At 39.8% G+C, this 16747-nt stretch overlaps 1 protein-coding gene across 1 annotated transcript; it reads right to left on the reverse strand.

Moving 5' to 3' along the window:
* Positions 1-1540: 1540 nt before the first annotated feature.
* CCDC174 (coiled-coil domain containing 174) lies at positions 1541-12807 on the reverse strand. The gene is made up of 11 exons (XM_035546694.2): positions 12704-12807; positions 12133-12237; positions 11133-11233; positions 10147-10205; positions 8863-9043; positions 6871-6966; positions 5312-5448; positions 4822-4916; positions 4432-4579; positions 3262-3408; positions 1541-2623 (listed from the first exon to the last, which is right to left on the reverse strand). Exons 1-11 carry the CDS (start codon positions 12743-12745, stop codon positions 1755-1757), a joined length of 1980 nt encoding a protein of 659 aa, XP_035402587.1. The 5' UTR covers positions 12746-12807; the 3' UTR covers positions 1541-1754.
* Positions 12808-16747: the final 3940 nt, after the last annotated feature.

Consider the following 16747-nt stretch of genomic DNA (forward strand, 5'->3'; position numbering starts at 1 on the left):
TTGAAAAATTTCTCCTGGGATCAGGGTCATCACGGAGTATTTCAACATTACTATGAAATAAATAGCAGTAAACGGGTTTATACTGGTAGTTTCCTATGGCAAATTTGTAAGATTAGAGTGCCACCTCGTGGATATTGACTAACCTGATGTTGTACCAAAGTTGGCAGGAAAAAAAACTGTGCTTTGATGCTGTCACATTCGGTAAAAACAGACTGATTTATAACCTCTTCCTCTTAGTCATCAGTATAAAATCATTATTTATGTTCAGATTCTTTATTCATACTGAAGAGATTCAAGGAAAGGAGGAAATGTAAACCCCTAATGCTAAGCTCACCAGCTGAATTCAGGTCAGCAGCAGCAAAAAAGTAGTACTGTGGATGTTGCCATTAATAGTCATACTATCCTGAAATTCTAGGTCTGTTCAGAGAAACAGAAACCCAAAGTCATCGTAAAGCTCCAGTCTCTTAACCATTTGGTAGCAATAAAAAGACTGTACTATTTTCTGCCTTTAAAATGGTACCACCGGTGCTCTTGCAGGGTGTTATTTCTGCTGTAAGCAATATAGGAAGAAGAGAGATGGAAGTGTGTTTAATAGCGGAGGTTAAAACATAGTCTGGGGACAGTGAATGTGTTCTGCATGCTGACAAGTTTGCTCAGTGACCCTGAGCACTGCTTTTTGCTGTGGTAGGGACATTGCTGTTCACCAGGCTTTGCAGAACAGCCTGAGATCCCACTGACACACCTAAGAGTAGCACCTTATCTGTGTCTCTGCCCGCTTTGGTATTTGGTTCAAATGTCCATTACTTTGAGAACATCACTGCCATTTAAATTTACACAATCTATGGAATTGCCCATTCTAGCACACTTTTCTAGCTTTTATGAGCTTTTAAAATACAAATAGGAGGTATTTGAATTGCCTTCAGAAATCAAAATTTTCTAAATGGTAAGTACGTATTACTGTCATTTCCTGAGATTCTGAAATAAAAAAGCTTGTTTGGTAGAGGTCAGGCTGCTTTTATATATAAATCACCACAATTAACAGCTTTTAGGAAAGAAAAAGTATTAAATAAAATAAAGCCGCATATACAATGCAAGAAGAATGTACTCGAACAATTCTAAGAGCATTTTCTAAACCAGTAAGACAGCAATTTCAGGTGTCAAGGCTTCTACTTCACTGAAGCTTTTATTCTTAGTCTTACCATCATTATTTATTGATTTCTGCAGTGCCTCTTTCCAACTCTGATCTGCTTCACAGAATTACAAGTTATATACAGACCTCAGGAATGCAGAAGGCATTATGACCATGCGGAGTACTCGCCACAACTATCGCTAGATAACATTCTGTACTTCCCGTCTCTGAAGTCAGGAGATTATGTAGGTAACATTCCTTAAAACGTTTGTATTTAGCAGCAGAAAGCCTGCCCTTTCCATACTGTTTCTACAGATATTACTGAACTTGTAGTACCTCCAAACCAGAAGCTATACCCCAAAGTTCAGGCATTAGTGGAAAAGAATAAAAACATATACTAAACTAGATAAGCAATGCTAAAGAATTTTAATAGAGGGGAAAAACAAAAAAAGAGAACCAACAGGGAAAAAGTACAGCTGTGATGTAACATTGCTTAGGTCTCCAGGAGATTTATTTCAGTCTACTTACAGATATCTATTTTTTCCAGATGTAGGAAAATATTCTTGCCGACAGAATTTGATTTTAGTTCTTTAAATTACAATTCTTATTTATTATTTTGCTCAGTTCAAGTCACTTGTCTGTAATAAGACAGCATATCATCTAAACTTTGGTAAAGTGGTGCTTGATTTTGAGTGTCACCACTGTATGACTGCCCAGGCGGTGGCACATCTTGAGTGCTGCAGTCACAGGTGTGCCCTGGCGGCTGCAAATTTTGGGTGCTGCAGTCGCAGGTGTGCCCTGGCGGCTGCAAATTTTGGGTGCTGCAGTCGCAGGTGTGCCCCGGCGGGGGCACGTCTTGAGCACTGCAGTCACAGCTGTGCCCCGGCGGCAGCACATCCTGCGTGCCATAGCCATAGGCCTGCATTGAAAATGGCACATCTGGAGCGCTGTAACCATAACCCTGCATTGGTGGCAGCATGTGCTGAGCGCCGTAGCCGTAAGTCTGCATTGGAAATGGCATATCATGAATGCCGTAGCCGTACGGCTGCACTGGTGGCAGCACATGTTGAGCACCATAGCCGTAAGCGTGCATTGGTGGCGGCATGTTTTGAGCACCGCAGGTGTAAGCGTGCGCTGACGACAGCCCCTCCTGATCATCGCTGCTGTCAGTCTCTGATGTTGACCCGTCTTCACTGTCGCTGCCAGAGGCCTCCGCTGATGCTGATTTATCTTGAACATCATTGCTGTAAGCTTGCACTGACGGTGGCACAACTGCAGTGCTGCTGGTGTCAGCCTGCACTGATGGTTTCTGCTGGTTCTGTGAAGCTTCTGGTTCCGGCTTTTCAAAGGTGGTTTTAGGACTGTTCAAGTTCTGGCTTTTGTAATCATCATCTTTCTTTTGTCCCACAAAATAATCAGAAGGTGGTGCAAATTCTGGATCTCGTTCATCTCTGAGTTCTTCCTGCTTCTTTGACCATTGTCCAAACATCAGTTCTGTTAGAAACAGGGAAAATAGTTTAAATACAGATTCCAGTGTCTGAAGATCAGTCAGAAAGGAGGGAACACAGAAGATGCAGCTACTTAAAGCCATTTAAGTTCCTTTTCACCTAGTACTATATTGCTGGCTAAGCTCATAGTCTACCTTTTCTACAGAAAAGAAACTAAACTATTGAGCAGTAAAGATAACCACTACCCTCTGTGTGACTCATCCTAGTCACTTTCAGATCCTTTAACAACATGGTCATAGGTTATGAAAAACTGCTGATTAGTTAGGGCTGAATCAAAATACAAACCAATCAGAGCACTAAGATCTTAATTACTAGAAAATGGAGATTATTGTAATATCTTTAGGGTGCATGAGGAAAAACCAGTAACTTCTTTATTTCACCAGAAGTGGTAGATATTCTAATTATTCTAACAGCTGCTGACTTCTGATTAAGAATAGCTCTGAAGCATTGCAACAGAAAGATGATTCAAGATCCCCCAAACCTACTCTATAAAAACAGTAAAAATCTGTTCAGTTTTCATTTCTATTGCTTCTCAGATTTACCATACTTTGTCTCAAAGCAGAAATGAAGTCAGCAGTATGTACACCGCTTCCAAACAGTGTTTCTGAATCCGTATTTCCTTACCTTTGCCTTTATCCCACTCACGGACATAAGGCACGCCAGGCTTTGTATCTCTTCTCTCCTGGATGACAACCTCTACCTTTCTACTTGCTGAGGTAGCTCTCGGAGCCTCCTGTTCAGCTTGTACTGGACCAGTAGCATCTTTCACCTCTACTTTGCAGAAAGAGAGAATAGTTTTTGTTAGTAACGGGATAAAAATCTCCTAAATGAATTTCACAGGAAGAATAAGAAGCAACAGTTAATTGCATTTATAGAGCTTATAGTAGTTATCTAGTTTCATTCAACAATGAAATGCATCTGAATAAGGATTTTTTTTTTTAAAATTAATTCATATTAATTCAGAAAAGATAATGGATAATCCAGATAATCAGGAGACCCATCTACCAAGAGACACTTCATTAGTTTTCTAGTTGTATCAAAGAAACTGCTGCAAAATATGTTGCCTAAGAACCCAAAAATGAATGTGCTGAGTATTATACTTAAACTAGAAAACTGTTAAAAATAAGAACATTAGCACGCATCTCCACTTTGGTAATCCTGGAGAAAACAATTTACATTCTTCTTCGGAACAATAGTAACAGTTAGCAGTGGCACACTGCTCTTCGTCATTTCCAGAACACTTCACAGTTAAATCGCTTGCTTAGGATTCTGACAAGTTAAATATCAGCTACGATTTACAGTGGGAGATAGACAATACAAGTATCTAGTAGTGTCAGACAGGAGACAGCAGAGAACTCAAATTCATCATCCCAAATCCTAAAAGCCAGCTGTATGTCCAATTTACAGACTGCACTAAAATTGTAAGAGCGTATGTTATACGGTATCAGAATCAGCTTGCTAATATTTTTATCTTGCTCATCTTAAAAAACAGCCAGTACAATTTCAACAGCTCAACTCGCACAATTCCTGCTGTCAGACATGAATCCAAGAAGGACTACATCTACGCATGACATTTCTTCCAGCACTATTAAGCTCTCTCTGGCATGATTTTATATCTACACACAGTTATATGAACTCTCGCTATTTTAATTTATACTATTTGTATATATAAAATACATAATACCAATATATTAAATGCCCAAACTTACATCAATTAGAGGATGCCTGCCCACTCACTGATCAGGTACAAGATGAAACAGCAAGTACTTAACTTAAAAAGGCAACTAATCATACCTCCGTTCTCCAGTTTTGCTGCCTCTTCCTCTAACCCATCTTCCCTTAATTTCTTAACCTTCCGTGCTCGAAGTTTAGACAGCCTGGCTTCTAGAGCTGCCTTCCTTTTTTCTTTTATCTGTTCACGTTTAGTTCTTTGATCAAGTGTCTAAACAGTACAGAAAAAACATGAATTAATCTTCCTGTGTTACTATAATCAACTACACGTCTTCCTTCACTAAACAATAAAAGCAATCCTCAGGTACCATGATTCAAAAGGGAAAAAGAGGGCAATTTTTTTTGGAGTTAAATGCAGGCATCACTGAGTGTAAGACTTCTACAACAAACCAAAGATGGTGACTACTGAAACTAGGATGCTCTTACACTGCAATTTGCTCTTTAAACTCATACCTGCTCTCTCAGCATATCCAGTGTTGCCCGTTGTTTATGTCTAAGCTCTTGGTCACGAGAAAAGGCAAAGTAACCAACACCAAGCTGCCTGGCCTCTGAAAAGAAAAAGTTAATGAAGTTCAAGTTACACTCCGTTTACAATCGACAGTAACTACAAGCACCATGTGCCCTGCTTTCAGGCACTGAATTACAACATACGCCACACTATTTTTTATGGCTGTAACAGGCTTGTTTAGATGATGCATGAAGTGAGGCTTCCTGAAGGAGAAAACTGGGGGATGTAATCAAATTTGAAAAATACATTTGAGAAAAGTACAATTTGATGAAAGATAAATCTAGATGAATGTCCTGGTAGTTTGAACAGTTATTACAAATGTAATTTAACACATACCTAAAGTTGGCCATACAGGCAATAAAAAACAACTTTCCCTTGCTTCCTCTAAAACCAGTATCTACATGAAGATAAATGATATAAACTATGGAAGTATACCATTTTCTCTGATGTCCTCATAATGTATGGGTCCCATGGGTTTTCTGAGGGCTTCTTCTTCTTCTTTTTCCCACTGCTGTCTCTGAAGTTCTCTCTTCATATCTTCAGATAGCAGAGTATTCCCATCAGGGTCTAGTCTAATTAAAAAAAAAAAAGAGTTAGGGATTATTATAGAGCAGAAGTTACTGGTTCTACAGCATCAAACGATTAAATTATGATTGTGTCTAATCCTCTATTGCAGTTTTTACAAAACAGATCACTGTAGGCATCACCTAGAGATGCAACATTGATGAGTATGGTACAAGGTAAAGACAAATATAAAACCACTTCTAAAAGACGGTACTAGTAGAACATGTTAGTAAGATACTTAAACAAATTGTATCCTTTCTTGGAGGCATTATGAAATCTTTACCAAAGCACAGAACGAGAAATGACGTTCACTTTTTTTTTTTTGCATCTGTTGGGATGCTAGCAACCACATATAACAATATTTCAGATTTAACATAAGAAAATGAAAGGTATTTGAAAGAGCAAAAAGCTAGCCATTTACCCCAGAAGTCCATGACGTTTGGTACACAATGTAGGAAATATTTTTGTTTTCTCAAGGGAAGCAGCAGGATTATTTTTTTAACTAAAGAAGGTTTTGCTGACAGACTGTCATCGATATAAATCCAGAGACTGCAATTTCAAAGCACCCATATTCTCCATCTTACATTTAAAATAGAGAGAAAACACTAATAAGTTGCCAGCGTGAAAGAATTTTCACTTTAGCAGCAGTAAAGGCTCCATTAAGGTACCTTTAGATTATTTTCTGAAAACAATTCTCAGTGCTGCCATCATAATTTTAACAGAAAAGCTGTTAAACACCTAAGTAACAGAAGAGAAAAACCAAACAAATGGAGATATAACAAATTCACTTCGAACGTCATGATGCCATTGGTTTTGCTAAAAGATTATCAAGTTTCCAGATTAAAGAGAACCAGGAATCACTTCTCTGGTATTTTCTGGAAGGTATAAAATACACTTTGCATAAAAAGACCACAGTTTTAAGAGATGCATCAGATATCCAAGAGATTGCTAAATCAGTTTATTAAAACTCCTCTCTACAAGCTGTAGTCTATAAGTGAGGTCTTAGACTTCGTCAGCATTTCCATCAAATATTGTGCCTTGGTAGTTTATTAAAAATTTCATTTATGCTTTTATTTCATATCCGTAGCCTCTGTTCTCTTGCAATTTAAAAACAGTACACCAGCCACATATTCCAATTGCCAGCTGCCAAAGTGAAACAAACAGAAGCCTTGGAATACTGTATAAATTTATAATAGAAAATTTGATAAAGCCACTGTCATGCACAGTTTCACTGTAACTACTCTGGCTATTTTTTAAGGCACAATGTAGTAATCAGCAGAAGCTGGCCTACAGTAAACAGAGAGAAAGAAGTAGCTTCAACGATTCTGGATTGGGAATGCGATAACAAAACATAACCTCTATTCCTTCTCATTAAAAATAACTATGTTAAATACTGCAAGGAACATGTAATTCCATGAAAGAAACCAAACCTTTTCCCTTGAAGTTCCTGATCCATTTTAAGCAGACTTGGTAAATCCTTCTTCATACAGCGTCTAGATCGGCCTAAGGAATCGACATAATCAACCCTGTAACGAAAGCAAAGGAAATTTCACACACAACTTTTATTTTCAGAATTACAGAACTCTTAACCAGAAGACAGAAGCAGTGACACTTTCCAAAAAGTATTCATCGTCTCTCCATGTATGACAGTTCCTTCTACTGTTCAATGATCAGACTTCTGAGGCTACACTCTGAACAGGGCCTATGACAGTTTTATCACAGGTATTTACTCAACCCCACTTTGAGCCAGCTGTTTGCCTTGATATTAAGGTGGTGTAAAGAAACATTCAAAAGTTACAATATCAATTTTCACACCAAAATAAAACCGATTCTAGTACTTGCTTCCCAGGGTGAAAATAATGATGAAGCATTGGCTTCTTGCAGATATGAAATTGCTACAATATACTTCAATTATCAGTCCAAAGCTCATTTAGAATAGGCTGATAGCGTTCATTCAGCTTGCACAACAAAAGCTGACTAAAATTCAAAGCGTTCCTTTGAAGCACATATTGGGCTTCTTATACAGCTCTTTATAGTCTTGAACACTTAATTTACAGTTGTCAAAAAAGCTGATAGAGAGCTGTACTTACTGTCCAATAATTCTAGGAAGTTCTCTGGCATCAGGTGGCCTCTATTATCCCAATTTAAAGAATTAACATTACAGCTGAAAATGTATGATTGGCAATCTAATTCCCAAACAAGCTTTTAAAGATCTGTGCTTTTAGTAAGTTAGCATTTTTACATAATTTCTACGGATATCCAGAGCTTAGTATAATAAGAAAGGGCACGGAGTATATAATGTAACATCAGAAAAAAAAAGAACAACACGCACGCAAAAATTACTTGCATTCTCTATAGTAAAGATATAGCTGCAGACTAATTTGCATTAATTATGCCAGCACCCTCATTAGGAAATGGCCTCACCGAGATGGATGATGCATTAATAATGTATGTCATTTAAGTGAGGTATAGGCAATGACAGAAAAGCACAATATGATCAGTAAAATTTATTGGTTTAAGATTCTGAAACTTACTGTGATGAGAACACAAAGTAGTTTGAGCCCATCATCGGATCACTGATAGTTTCATCTTGAATTTCAGTACGATACCAGTAATAGGTATATCTGCCTTTCCAGCCTAGCAATCTTCTGGTCCCTTGCCTGGATTCATTCTCCCAATTTATTCTGAAAAATTACATTGCTAATCTTATCGTGGCCTAATAAACTGGAAAACTGGTGTGCTCTTTTTCATTTTGCTAATTGCTGTTTTAAACTGATTACCAGAATTAAAATCTCCGTTCCATAAGCATTCTTCACAATTTGGCTAAGAAAATGTTTAGTCAGACTGGTTTCATAATTAATCCTAATATCTTGGTTGAAAAACTAGTTATTGAAATGTCACAGAAAATTGCCGCAGGCTATTTGCAATTTTGTAGTTAAACAGTAGAAGAAATGCTGGAAAATCACGTTTTTTTTTTCCCCAGAGTTTCCCTCTTATGAGGAGGTCATACAACAAAAATGCTCATTTTGTAAATCCCACACAACTCAAGAAGACAGATGTAAGAAAAAAACGTTTTGCTAAAGTAGACTTCAGTGCAAGACACCAAAGTGTATAAAATCCTATCAATACTGCAATCAGAACTCCCATAAACTTTGCAAGAAAATGAGAGGATATTGCACCATGTCTCATTTACAGTACATTTCCCTGACTGATATTTCACAAAATCCTGTAGGAGGACTCTATTGCAGTGTTACCTATATGGAAAATTAACACTAAGGATTGTCTTTTAACAAGACATGAAATAAGAGAATATTACCACCTCTTCTCAATGTGTAACATTAATCAAAAAAAGAAGTGTCACTCCACATATTCTGGGGAACAGAGTTATTTTCCCATGCATCACCCCACTCAGTAGTACCAACCATTCTTCGTCTGGGTCCTCTGGTGGTGGTATTTCCATTTCTGGTTCAGCTTCCTCATCATCCATCTCTTTTTCTAAAGTCTTTTTAGCAGCTTCGTTCTGATACAGTTCCTGTACTTCTCGCTGTTTGTCTATGATCTTCTGAGTGAAATCCACTAGGTACAAATCTTCAGTTTCTTCATCTAAGGCAGAAAATCGATTCTTAGAGAACAGCCATGAAAAGAACAGAACTGAACACAAAATCAATACGTAATAGTCGCAATCAACTTTACAGCTGCCAGCAATGCCCCTGACCGTACTTCTGGGGAATACTTAAATCTCATTTGGGACCAAACAAACTTGGAGCTATAAATTGGCTCCTCTATTTCTGAATACAGCCTTCGAGCTTTTTCTAAAGCAATTAATTGTTCCTGTAGACTACAAAAAAGGTTGCAGTCTTTGCACTAAAATATTCTCTGCTTATTAGTTATTTCAGAAGTCCAGGGTTTGTTACACAACAGTTCAAATACTGATTTGATGCTCAGAATTTGGTATGCTGGCAGCAAGCAGTCACTAGCGTACTTTTAAAAAGTGGAGAAAAGTGGTGAGATCACGTTTGGCAAAGATGGACACTAGTAAAGACAACGTGAGAGATTAATAGCAAGGAGATTTTGATTCTATTTTAATAATTACTTCTTGCAAGGGATTGCATGTGTGAAAAAGAAAGGGACAGATTATAATTCTCTAACCCTATTAGCTGCATGACTAACGTTCATACAAGAACCAGCCAGACTCCCCTACCACTCCTCTGCACTTCATAAAGCCCAACAATTAGAATGAAGGATAGAAAATCAGCAACAAAATGCAAAGACTGCATAATGGAGAATAAATTAATTTTGTTTTTCTAAGATTCTGTATTGAAAAAACAGAATATATTCTACCTGTTTAATGACTGGCAGACTGAAACAAGCTCATGGTGATTTACTAGGACAGACTGCCCTTCAAAAAGCAATTTTATATTCTCTAGTACCTATATTTTTTCCCTCTTTCATAGCAAAATAACCTTTGTTAATCACTCTGTATAACAGATCCAAAAAGTTTCCCATGTAAGCAGTGAATTCAGTGTAGCTGCTGTAAATCACTAGATAGTCAGAAAGGCCAACCAGTACTTTTGAAACAAATTTGTATCTGTATCTCTATTACGTATATTATTTATTTTTTATAAAATAAGTTTAGTAATTTAAATTTTAAAATGAGTATTTATGTTATGTCACATAAATAATTATTTCAGATTAGTTTTGTTCACCTGGGAAGTCGCCTTTTGTCATCTTCTCGTACAGCTTGGCTTTCTCTTCTAGTTTCTTCCTGAGAAAGAAAAAAAAAAAAACACCCTAAATGTTTGTATTCCCATCAACTCCAAACGCAGCTCAAAATGACCAATTCATCCTTAGGTGAACGGGACACAGAAGTACCAGGAGCGCTAGAAATATTTACTAGAAGCTGAGCTATGCCTGTTTTTTATTTTGAACCTTAACTGAAGCTTCTGAAGATACACAGATACCCAGTTCCAGAGTTTATACTGAAAATAATCTTAATAAAATTACAGAGGTAACCTTTAGTGTAATTTATCAAGTAGACAGGAATATGAAGCCACTAGTATTCCACCTCTATGAAGCTACGACAGCCTGTCAGATAAATACTGGAAATGAGACCACTATTTGCAGGAATGAGACACTGAAAAACTGTTTTGGAAGGATGGAAGGAAGGAAAAAGGAAGGAATAACATGGAGATACACTTATTTTTAGAAACTGAGGAGAAAACCGTAACTAATTTCTGGAATGGTAGAGGACAATTTTGAAGAGCCAGGAGATGCTTACAGAAAAACAGCAAATGGGTTACACTGTATATTTTATTGTATAACTAACCCATTTAGACTATCAGTCAAATCTTGCAAAAAGAGTGAGCCATTTTCTGTCAAGTCCAAGACACACTTCGTAACGTGAATTCTGGCGCATCACTGTCCTGGATTTCACCTCTAAAGAGGGCGCTCAAAAGCGGTAACCTGACGTAGACAGTTACGATACAGGAAGGGCAGGTATCCCTAGAGCACCAGACTGCTGCCGTGCAGTTTGTACATTCCTGGTAAAGAGCATGGAATTGATACTGGTCTTCCCTGTTGGTCTAATGAGAACTGCTGGTCTAATATCCGTGTAACTTCTTCATTGTGCTTTTCTAAACATTGAAAAACAAATTCTACAAAGCATTCCTTTCTTACAGAGCCTAAGAGTTACCTTGATTTATCTAACGTTTGATCCTCTTCTGCCTTCTGCTCAACATCTTTCTCAGCTCGATTTGCAACTCCTGTGTTTTGTTTGTTCCAGATACTTGGTTTCTGGGGAATACAATTTTGTAATAACAAATAAAACACCAAAGTAAGATTGAAAAAGATTTCAACTCCATAATGCAAACTGTGCAAATCAATCATGAAGGTCTGGTAAATAACCTTTTTTGCGATTGAGTTGTGTTGAGATTACACCTGCTGTGCTGTACAAGACAGCAAGCCTGTCCTAAATTACACAGACTGCCATACAACATGATAGGCAAGAACAGGCTGAGAAGCACAAGAAGGCACTCAGAAATCAGACAAAATCTATTCTAGCAAAGCGGTTACAGAAAAATAATTAACACAAACAATCTTTCTGATTATTTAACTAGTAAGAAAACAATGTACGGTTTCTATTCTCTATTACCTTCATTCTAGATATAAAACACAATCAGATTGCTTGCTCACAGTGTAACACTGAATGCTTCACGTCCTTCACGTATGACAACTTTACTACTAGAAAGCCACAGAAAGAATAGAAAACGTGCCGTAAAGAGTAAAATGAGAGAACTGTGCGTTCGTTGTTATACACTGCGATACAGAGGAGCACGCAGCAGAGCATTTATCAAGAAAGTTCAGTGATTCTGGAAGAGTCTCTCACCTTCCATCCTTCAGGGAAGCATACAAATTACCAGAGTGAAAAAAACAAACATCTGTTGCTGTAATTACAAAAGCTCCCTAAGGACTGAAGATTAAGAGATGATTTAGATAGGCATGAGTTTTCTGCTGTGCACAAGAATATAATCTTTAAATGAGCTGATAGAAATTTAAACATTCTTGTGTTAAAGATCTAACATTTGAATAGTAACACAGCTCTGAATGCTTATGTATTTAGACTTCAACACATGTGAACTGCCTTAGTTAAAGGAGAAAGAATGACAAAAACAGCAATGGAAATATATTTCTACCTTATTAAGGGGTTTGGGCTTTGCAAAGATGCCAGCATCTTTCAACAGCTTTTCTTTCTTGAATTCTTCTTGCTTTCGGAAGAGTTCTGCTTTGAGGTCTACCAGCTACATCAGCGGCAGAAAAGACAAGTAAGTAAACAACGCAGACACAGCAATTACCATACGAAGCAGCAAGTGCATTTCCAGTGAAAAAAAAAAACGGTCCTACTATACCCAACTAATTGTTTTACATGGAACTTCAGCGCAGCGGCCTCACCAGGCGGGGCGTCCCCAGGTCCCCAGCGCCCAGCACCTCGCCTCCCCCCGGCTCCTGAGCGAACCTTCCCCGGCGGGGACCTCAGAGCAGGCCGGGGAAGGAGCCCACGTCCCCCCCGCCCACGTTATCGCCCCGCCGGGCTGTGAGGCGCCTCCAGGGCCTGCGAGGCCCTCGGTGCCCGGTGCAGGGGGGACCGGGGCCGGCACCAAACAGCGGGCACCCGGCCGCCCTCACGCAGCTTATAAACCCAGCGACAGGCTCCTCGGGAGGCTGGAGGTTCCCCCGTCCGTTTCCCGGCCGCCCCCGCCCGCTCACCGAGGAGGCGGCCACGTCCAGCGGCTTCTTCCTCCGGTCCATGGCGGCCCCGCTCCGCCGCCCGCGGCGCCTTACGGCACTGCCGCCAAGCGCGGCGCCGTTACGACAGCGCGGTGAGGGCGGGCGGCGCCTCCCCGCCGCCATGTCGGGGAGGTCGGGGCCGTGCAGAGGCTGGGCGTGGGGTTCAGAGGGGTAGAATTTGGTCGCGGCTTGGTGACAACAGCAAGACCGCCTCTGTCCTGCGTTGGCTGCTGCCAAGATGAGACATGAGGCTCTGCTTGGAGCCGCAGACAGCCGTGCCCTTCCACATGCGGCTGCATTTAGCCCTGTGCCCGCTGCCTTGTTGAAGCCATTTGCTTGGGATGAGGCGCTGGGGCTGTCCGTGGCCCTCTGCTAGTGTGGGTCCCCCGAGTACAAACCCACCTGCGAGTGCTGCAGCCAGCTCCGTGTCCTCAGAGACGAGCCTGGGGAGAGGTATGATATGACCCTCAGTGTTTTACTTATACTGCGTAGCTCACAGATCACAGAATCATTAAGGTTGGGAAAGCCCTCCAAGATCATCTGGTCCAACCATCCCCCTACTACCAATGTCACCCACTAAACCATGTCCCTAAGCGCCACGTCCAACCTTTCCTCAAACACCCCCAGGGACGGGGATGCCACCACCTCCCCGGGCAACCCATCCCAATGCCTGACTGCTCTTTCTGAGAAGAAATGTATCCTCGTTTCCAACCTAAACCTCCCCTGGTGCAACGTGAGGCCATTCCCTCTACTCCTATTGAACGTTTTCTCCTCTCCATGAGGGCAAAAGGGTTGGCTGGTAGGTTTTAATTCACAGCCATTCAGAATATCATAATTATCCGGAGTTACAAGAGGAAGCTGCCTTTCAGTTGTCTTTAATAAAGTAGAAAAATACAAGGTGCTCTGATGTTGTTACTTCACAGTGTAACAACTGATAGAAGTGTCAGATGCGGTTCTTTTGATTTTTTTGGGATGTGTTGCTTTTGTCTTTAGGAAGCTGGAGCAGGCCCATGTTTGAATAGTTTATGGACACAGAATTGCAAATTACTGACGTAGGTGCTCAGTAGCTAAATAAGTTACACCCGTATGGGGAGCATTAAGGGTGCAGTTGGAAAAAAAACAATTTGTGGCCTTGGTGAAGCTGACTTCCTTCTGGCTTTTTCAAAGAGGAAACGATGGGAGACAGCAGATACGAAAAAGTGTAGGTCATGATCGAGCCATAAGGTTTGTTGTTTTAATTTCCAGTGGAAGAAGAGACGTGAGCATTACTGAAAAGTAGGACAAAGGAATGAAAACATCTGTGCTGTTCTAATTAAATCTCACTTCAACAAATCATATGTTAAATGGCCTGTTCAAACATCACCTAGTGACAAAACAAAAAACGTCCCAAGCCCAACACAGGGCTGATTCTGCCCTAACAATTCCCAACTTTTATCTGGGAGGGGAGGTGGCGGTGTATGTGTGAGGGCACATTTCCCCCCTGAAGCACATTGCTTCTTCTCCATGTTGCTCATACTCAATTGTAGTGGTAGGACTCACTTGCTCACCTCTCTGGGTTGCTGATGTTGTAGGTGTAGAGCACTTCAAGGAGCAATTCAAGAGTATTTTTATCTTGATTCTCATAACATGAAGTGTTCCTGAAGAGCTGATAGTCAGACTAGGTCCTGTATCACTCCTTATAACTGCAGGTGTAAAAACATGTCAAGAAATCTTGATCTCTTGCAAACTTGGCTTGTTGAGTGTAATGACTACTTCCTAAGCTTAATATTGGAGGCTGTAGGATGGGAACCCTAAACGACCAGTTTTAGAAATGTAATACTAAGTAGCTGTGTAGGTACTTCAGTGCTTCTTTATATTTTCTGACTGAAAGGGAAAATGATTCAAATGCTGCATCTATCCAAGCCACTACACTGGAAGCAAGAACCTGTAGCTCTCATTCTTTCTCAATTAACGTCCTCAAGACCAGGGGGCAGGAAGAAATGCACAGCCGCTGTGTGCGCTGCCCTGCTCCCCCAGGAGCACAGCTTGGCACTCCAGTGCACGTCCCGATGGGTGGCTTTTGGAGCTCTTTGTCAACGTCAGTCCAGCAGTCATGTATTTGCTAAGAACTGACAAGTTTTCACACATACTACTCTAACCTGTGGAAGGCTGTTCTGGGGATATTTTCTTTAATCCAGCCCATAGGCATTAATAAAATGCAAATGAGAGAGGAGGAGCTGGAATAGAAACACTTCCAAGTTGTGAAGCAAAATCAGCTTAACTTAAAGAAATGAGGTGAGGAAGGCGGGGATGAGGAATGTATTTTTGGGTGTATAATACAGATTCAGAGTAGCTGCATGATGCTTTTTTCTTGTTGTGAGTCTGTGAAAGCTATAAAAAAAATGCCATGTCTGATCTAAGACTGCTGATAGCCTTGAATTCCTGGGGAATAATTGATTCAGCGCTTCTCATTAGTATGCTGCTCATTTTAGCATGAGGCCTAATTGTGCTTACTTCCACAAAGCTGCATCAACAGAAAAAGCTTGTTTATTACTTTTGAGAAAGACGGGGGATGACAGTAGACTGTTCTAAGGAGATTTTGTATGAAACAGTGGCATTTCAGCAGCTTGTAAGATTAGTGAGAGATGTTGCACGAACTCTAAATGAATCAGTTGGATGTGGACTTTCCCTACATCTCCCTCAGTCCAAAACTGGGCAAAATAGGAGTCCAAAACCAAATTATATTGATGTTTGGTGGATTTGCTGTTCTGAGACTTTCTCTTATCATAGATACTAAGAACATCAAAGCTCCAGGGTAGGATGAAACCCATCTTACTTAAGATGAAATAAAATTGCGGACAAATAACAGCTGGATATTTGCGAGATAAGCCTTGCTGCTAGGGCACTGCGTCCTCACACACTTTCATAGCCACTTGACATAAGGCACTTAACCATGTTTCTCTGAGATGGAGAAATCCTGTTTCTTTTTTTTTTTTTTTCCCTCCAGGCTCTTCATCTCAGAAGTTATCGTATGAAGGAATGTGCACTATGTCAACAAACACCTTCTTAAAATAGGGCAAGATTTTTTTTTAAATTTCCATATTTAAATTCTCTAGCCAACCAAGAATATGCATTTTGAATTTGTTAAAGACTTAGTTTGAGACCACAAGTGACTGTGGAATAAGCAAAGCTATTTGTAAACTAATTCCTGTAACATAAGGGATCCCAAGTGCTTCTTTCCTTCGCAGCAAAGATTGCATCTCTTCCCAAGATGAAGTCGCAGCACATCTTATTTTCTTTTACTGAGTTCTGTCTAAAGAGAGCTGAAGTACAACCTAGGTTTTTGTATTCGTTTTTGTATTCTAGCATTGTATTTACAAAAATGTTGAATTAGTGCAGCAAAACAGGGGGAGGGAGGGAACCACAAAAAAATACCACAAACCACAAAAAAACTACCTTTACTGGCGAAAGTCTAGATGGGCACTATGTTTTTTTTTTTTTTTTGAGATCATTATTAATATTCAAATAATTTGTGTAAGTCATTAGCTGTGCGGGTTAGGAGAAGAATTTTAGTTCTTTGATTAAATAGTTGATTTTTATTTTTTGTGTGTGTATGTGTATGTGATCCTGGGTAGAAAGTCAAAGCCAGAAATGGTGCATAACAGCGTCTCTAACATCTTCCTGATAAGCATGTGGCTCTCCAGTTCGTTGCCTCTTGGGTCACAAGCTGCAATGCCAGACCATTTTTGTGCTAGCTTATTTTTACTTGCAAGCTACAAAATGGGCACAGAAGACAAATCTGACTTGTTAATGCTAAACTGAAATGAGATCTAAAGTAGCATTTTCCTATTCTAAGGGAACTGTTATTTTATGTAGAGTTTTATAATGCACTCAATCACGTCTAACATCAACAGCATCTTCCTTCCTTCTCTTTTTAAGTGTTATGAGAAGGGGAGTGTCTGTTTTGCTCTACTTGGGTATAAATTATAATTTTTCTCAAATATAGACAGAAAGTAGGGATTCCCTAAGAGCATGCAACAATTT

This window comes from Cygnus atratus, chromosome 10 (assembly GCF_013377495.2).
Source record: "Cygnus atratus isolate AKBS03 ecotype Queensland, Australia chromosome 10, CAtr_DNAZoo_HiC_assembly, whole genome shotgun sequence".
In the NCBI taxonomy this organism is placed as follows: domain Eukaryota; kingdom Metazoa; phylum Chordata; class Aves; order Anseriformes; family Anatidae; genus Cygnus; species Cygnus atratus.

Excerpts from the sequence above, each read along its gene's own strand:
- CCDC174 (XM_035546694.2), bottom strand. The coding sequence starts at position 12,745 with ATGGACCGGAGGAAGAAGCCGCTGGACGTGGCCGCCTCCTCG. Across the intron at positions 10,206-11,132 it reads CAAACGTTAGATAAATCAAG|GAAGAAACTAGAAGAGAAAG; the intron begins GTAACTCTTAGG and ends TTTCTTTCTCAG. Across the intron at positions 6,967-8,862 it reads GAGGACCCAGACGAAGAATG|GGTTGATTATGTCGATTCCT; the intron begins GTTGGTACTACT and ends CTTTCGTTACAG.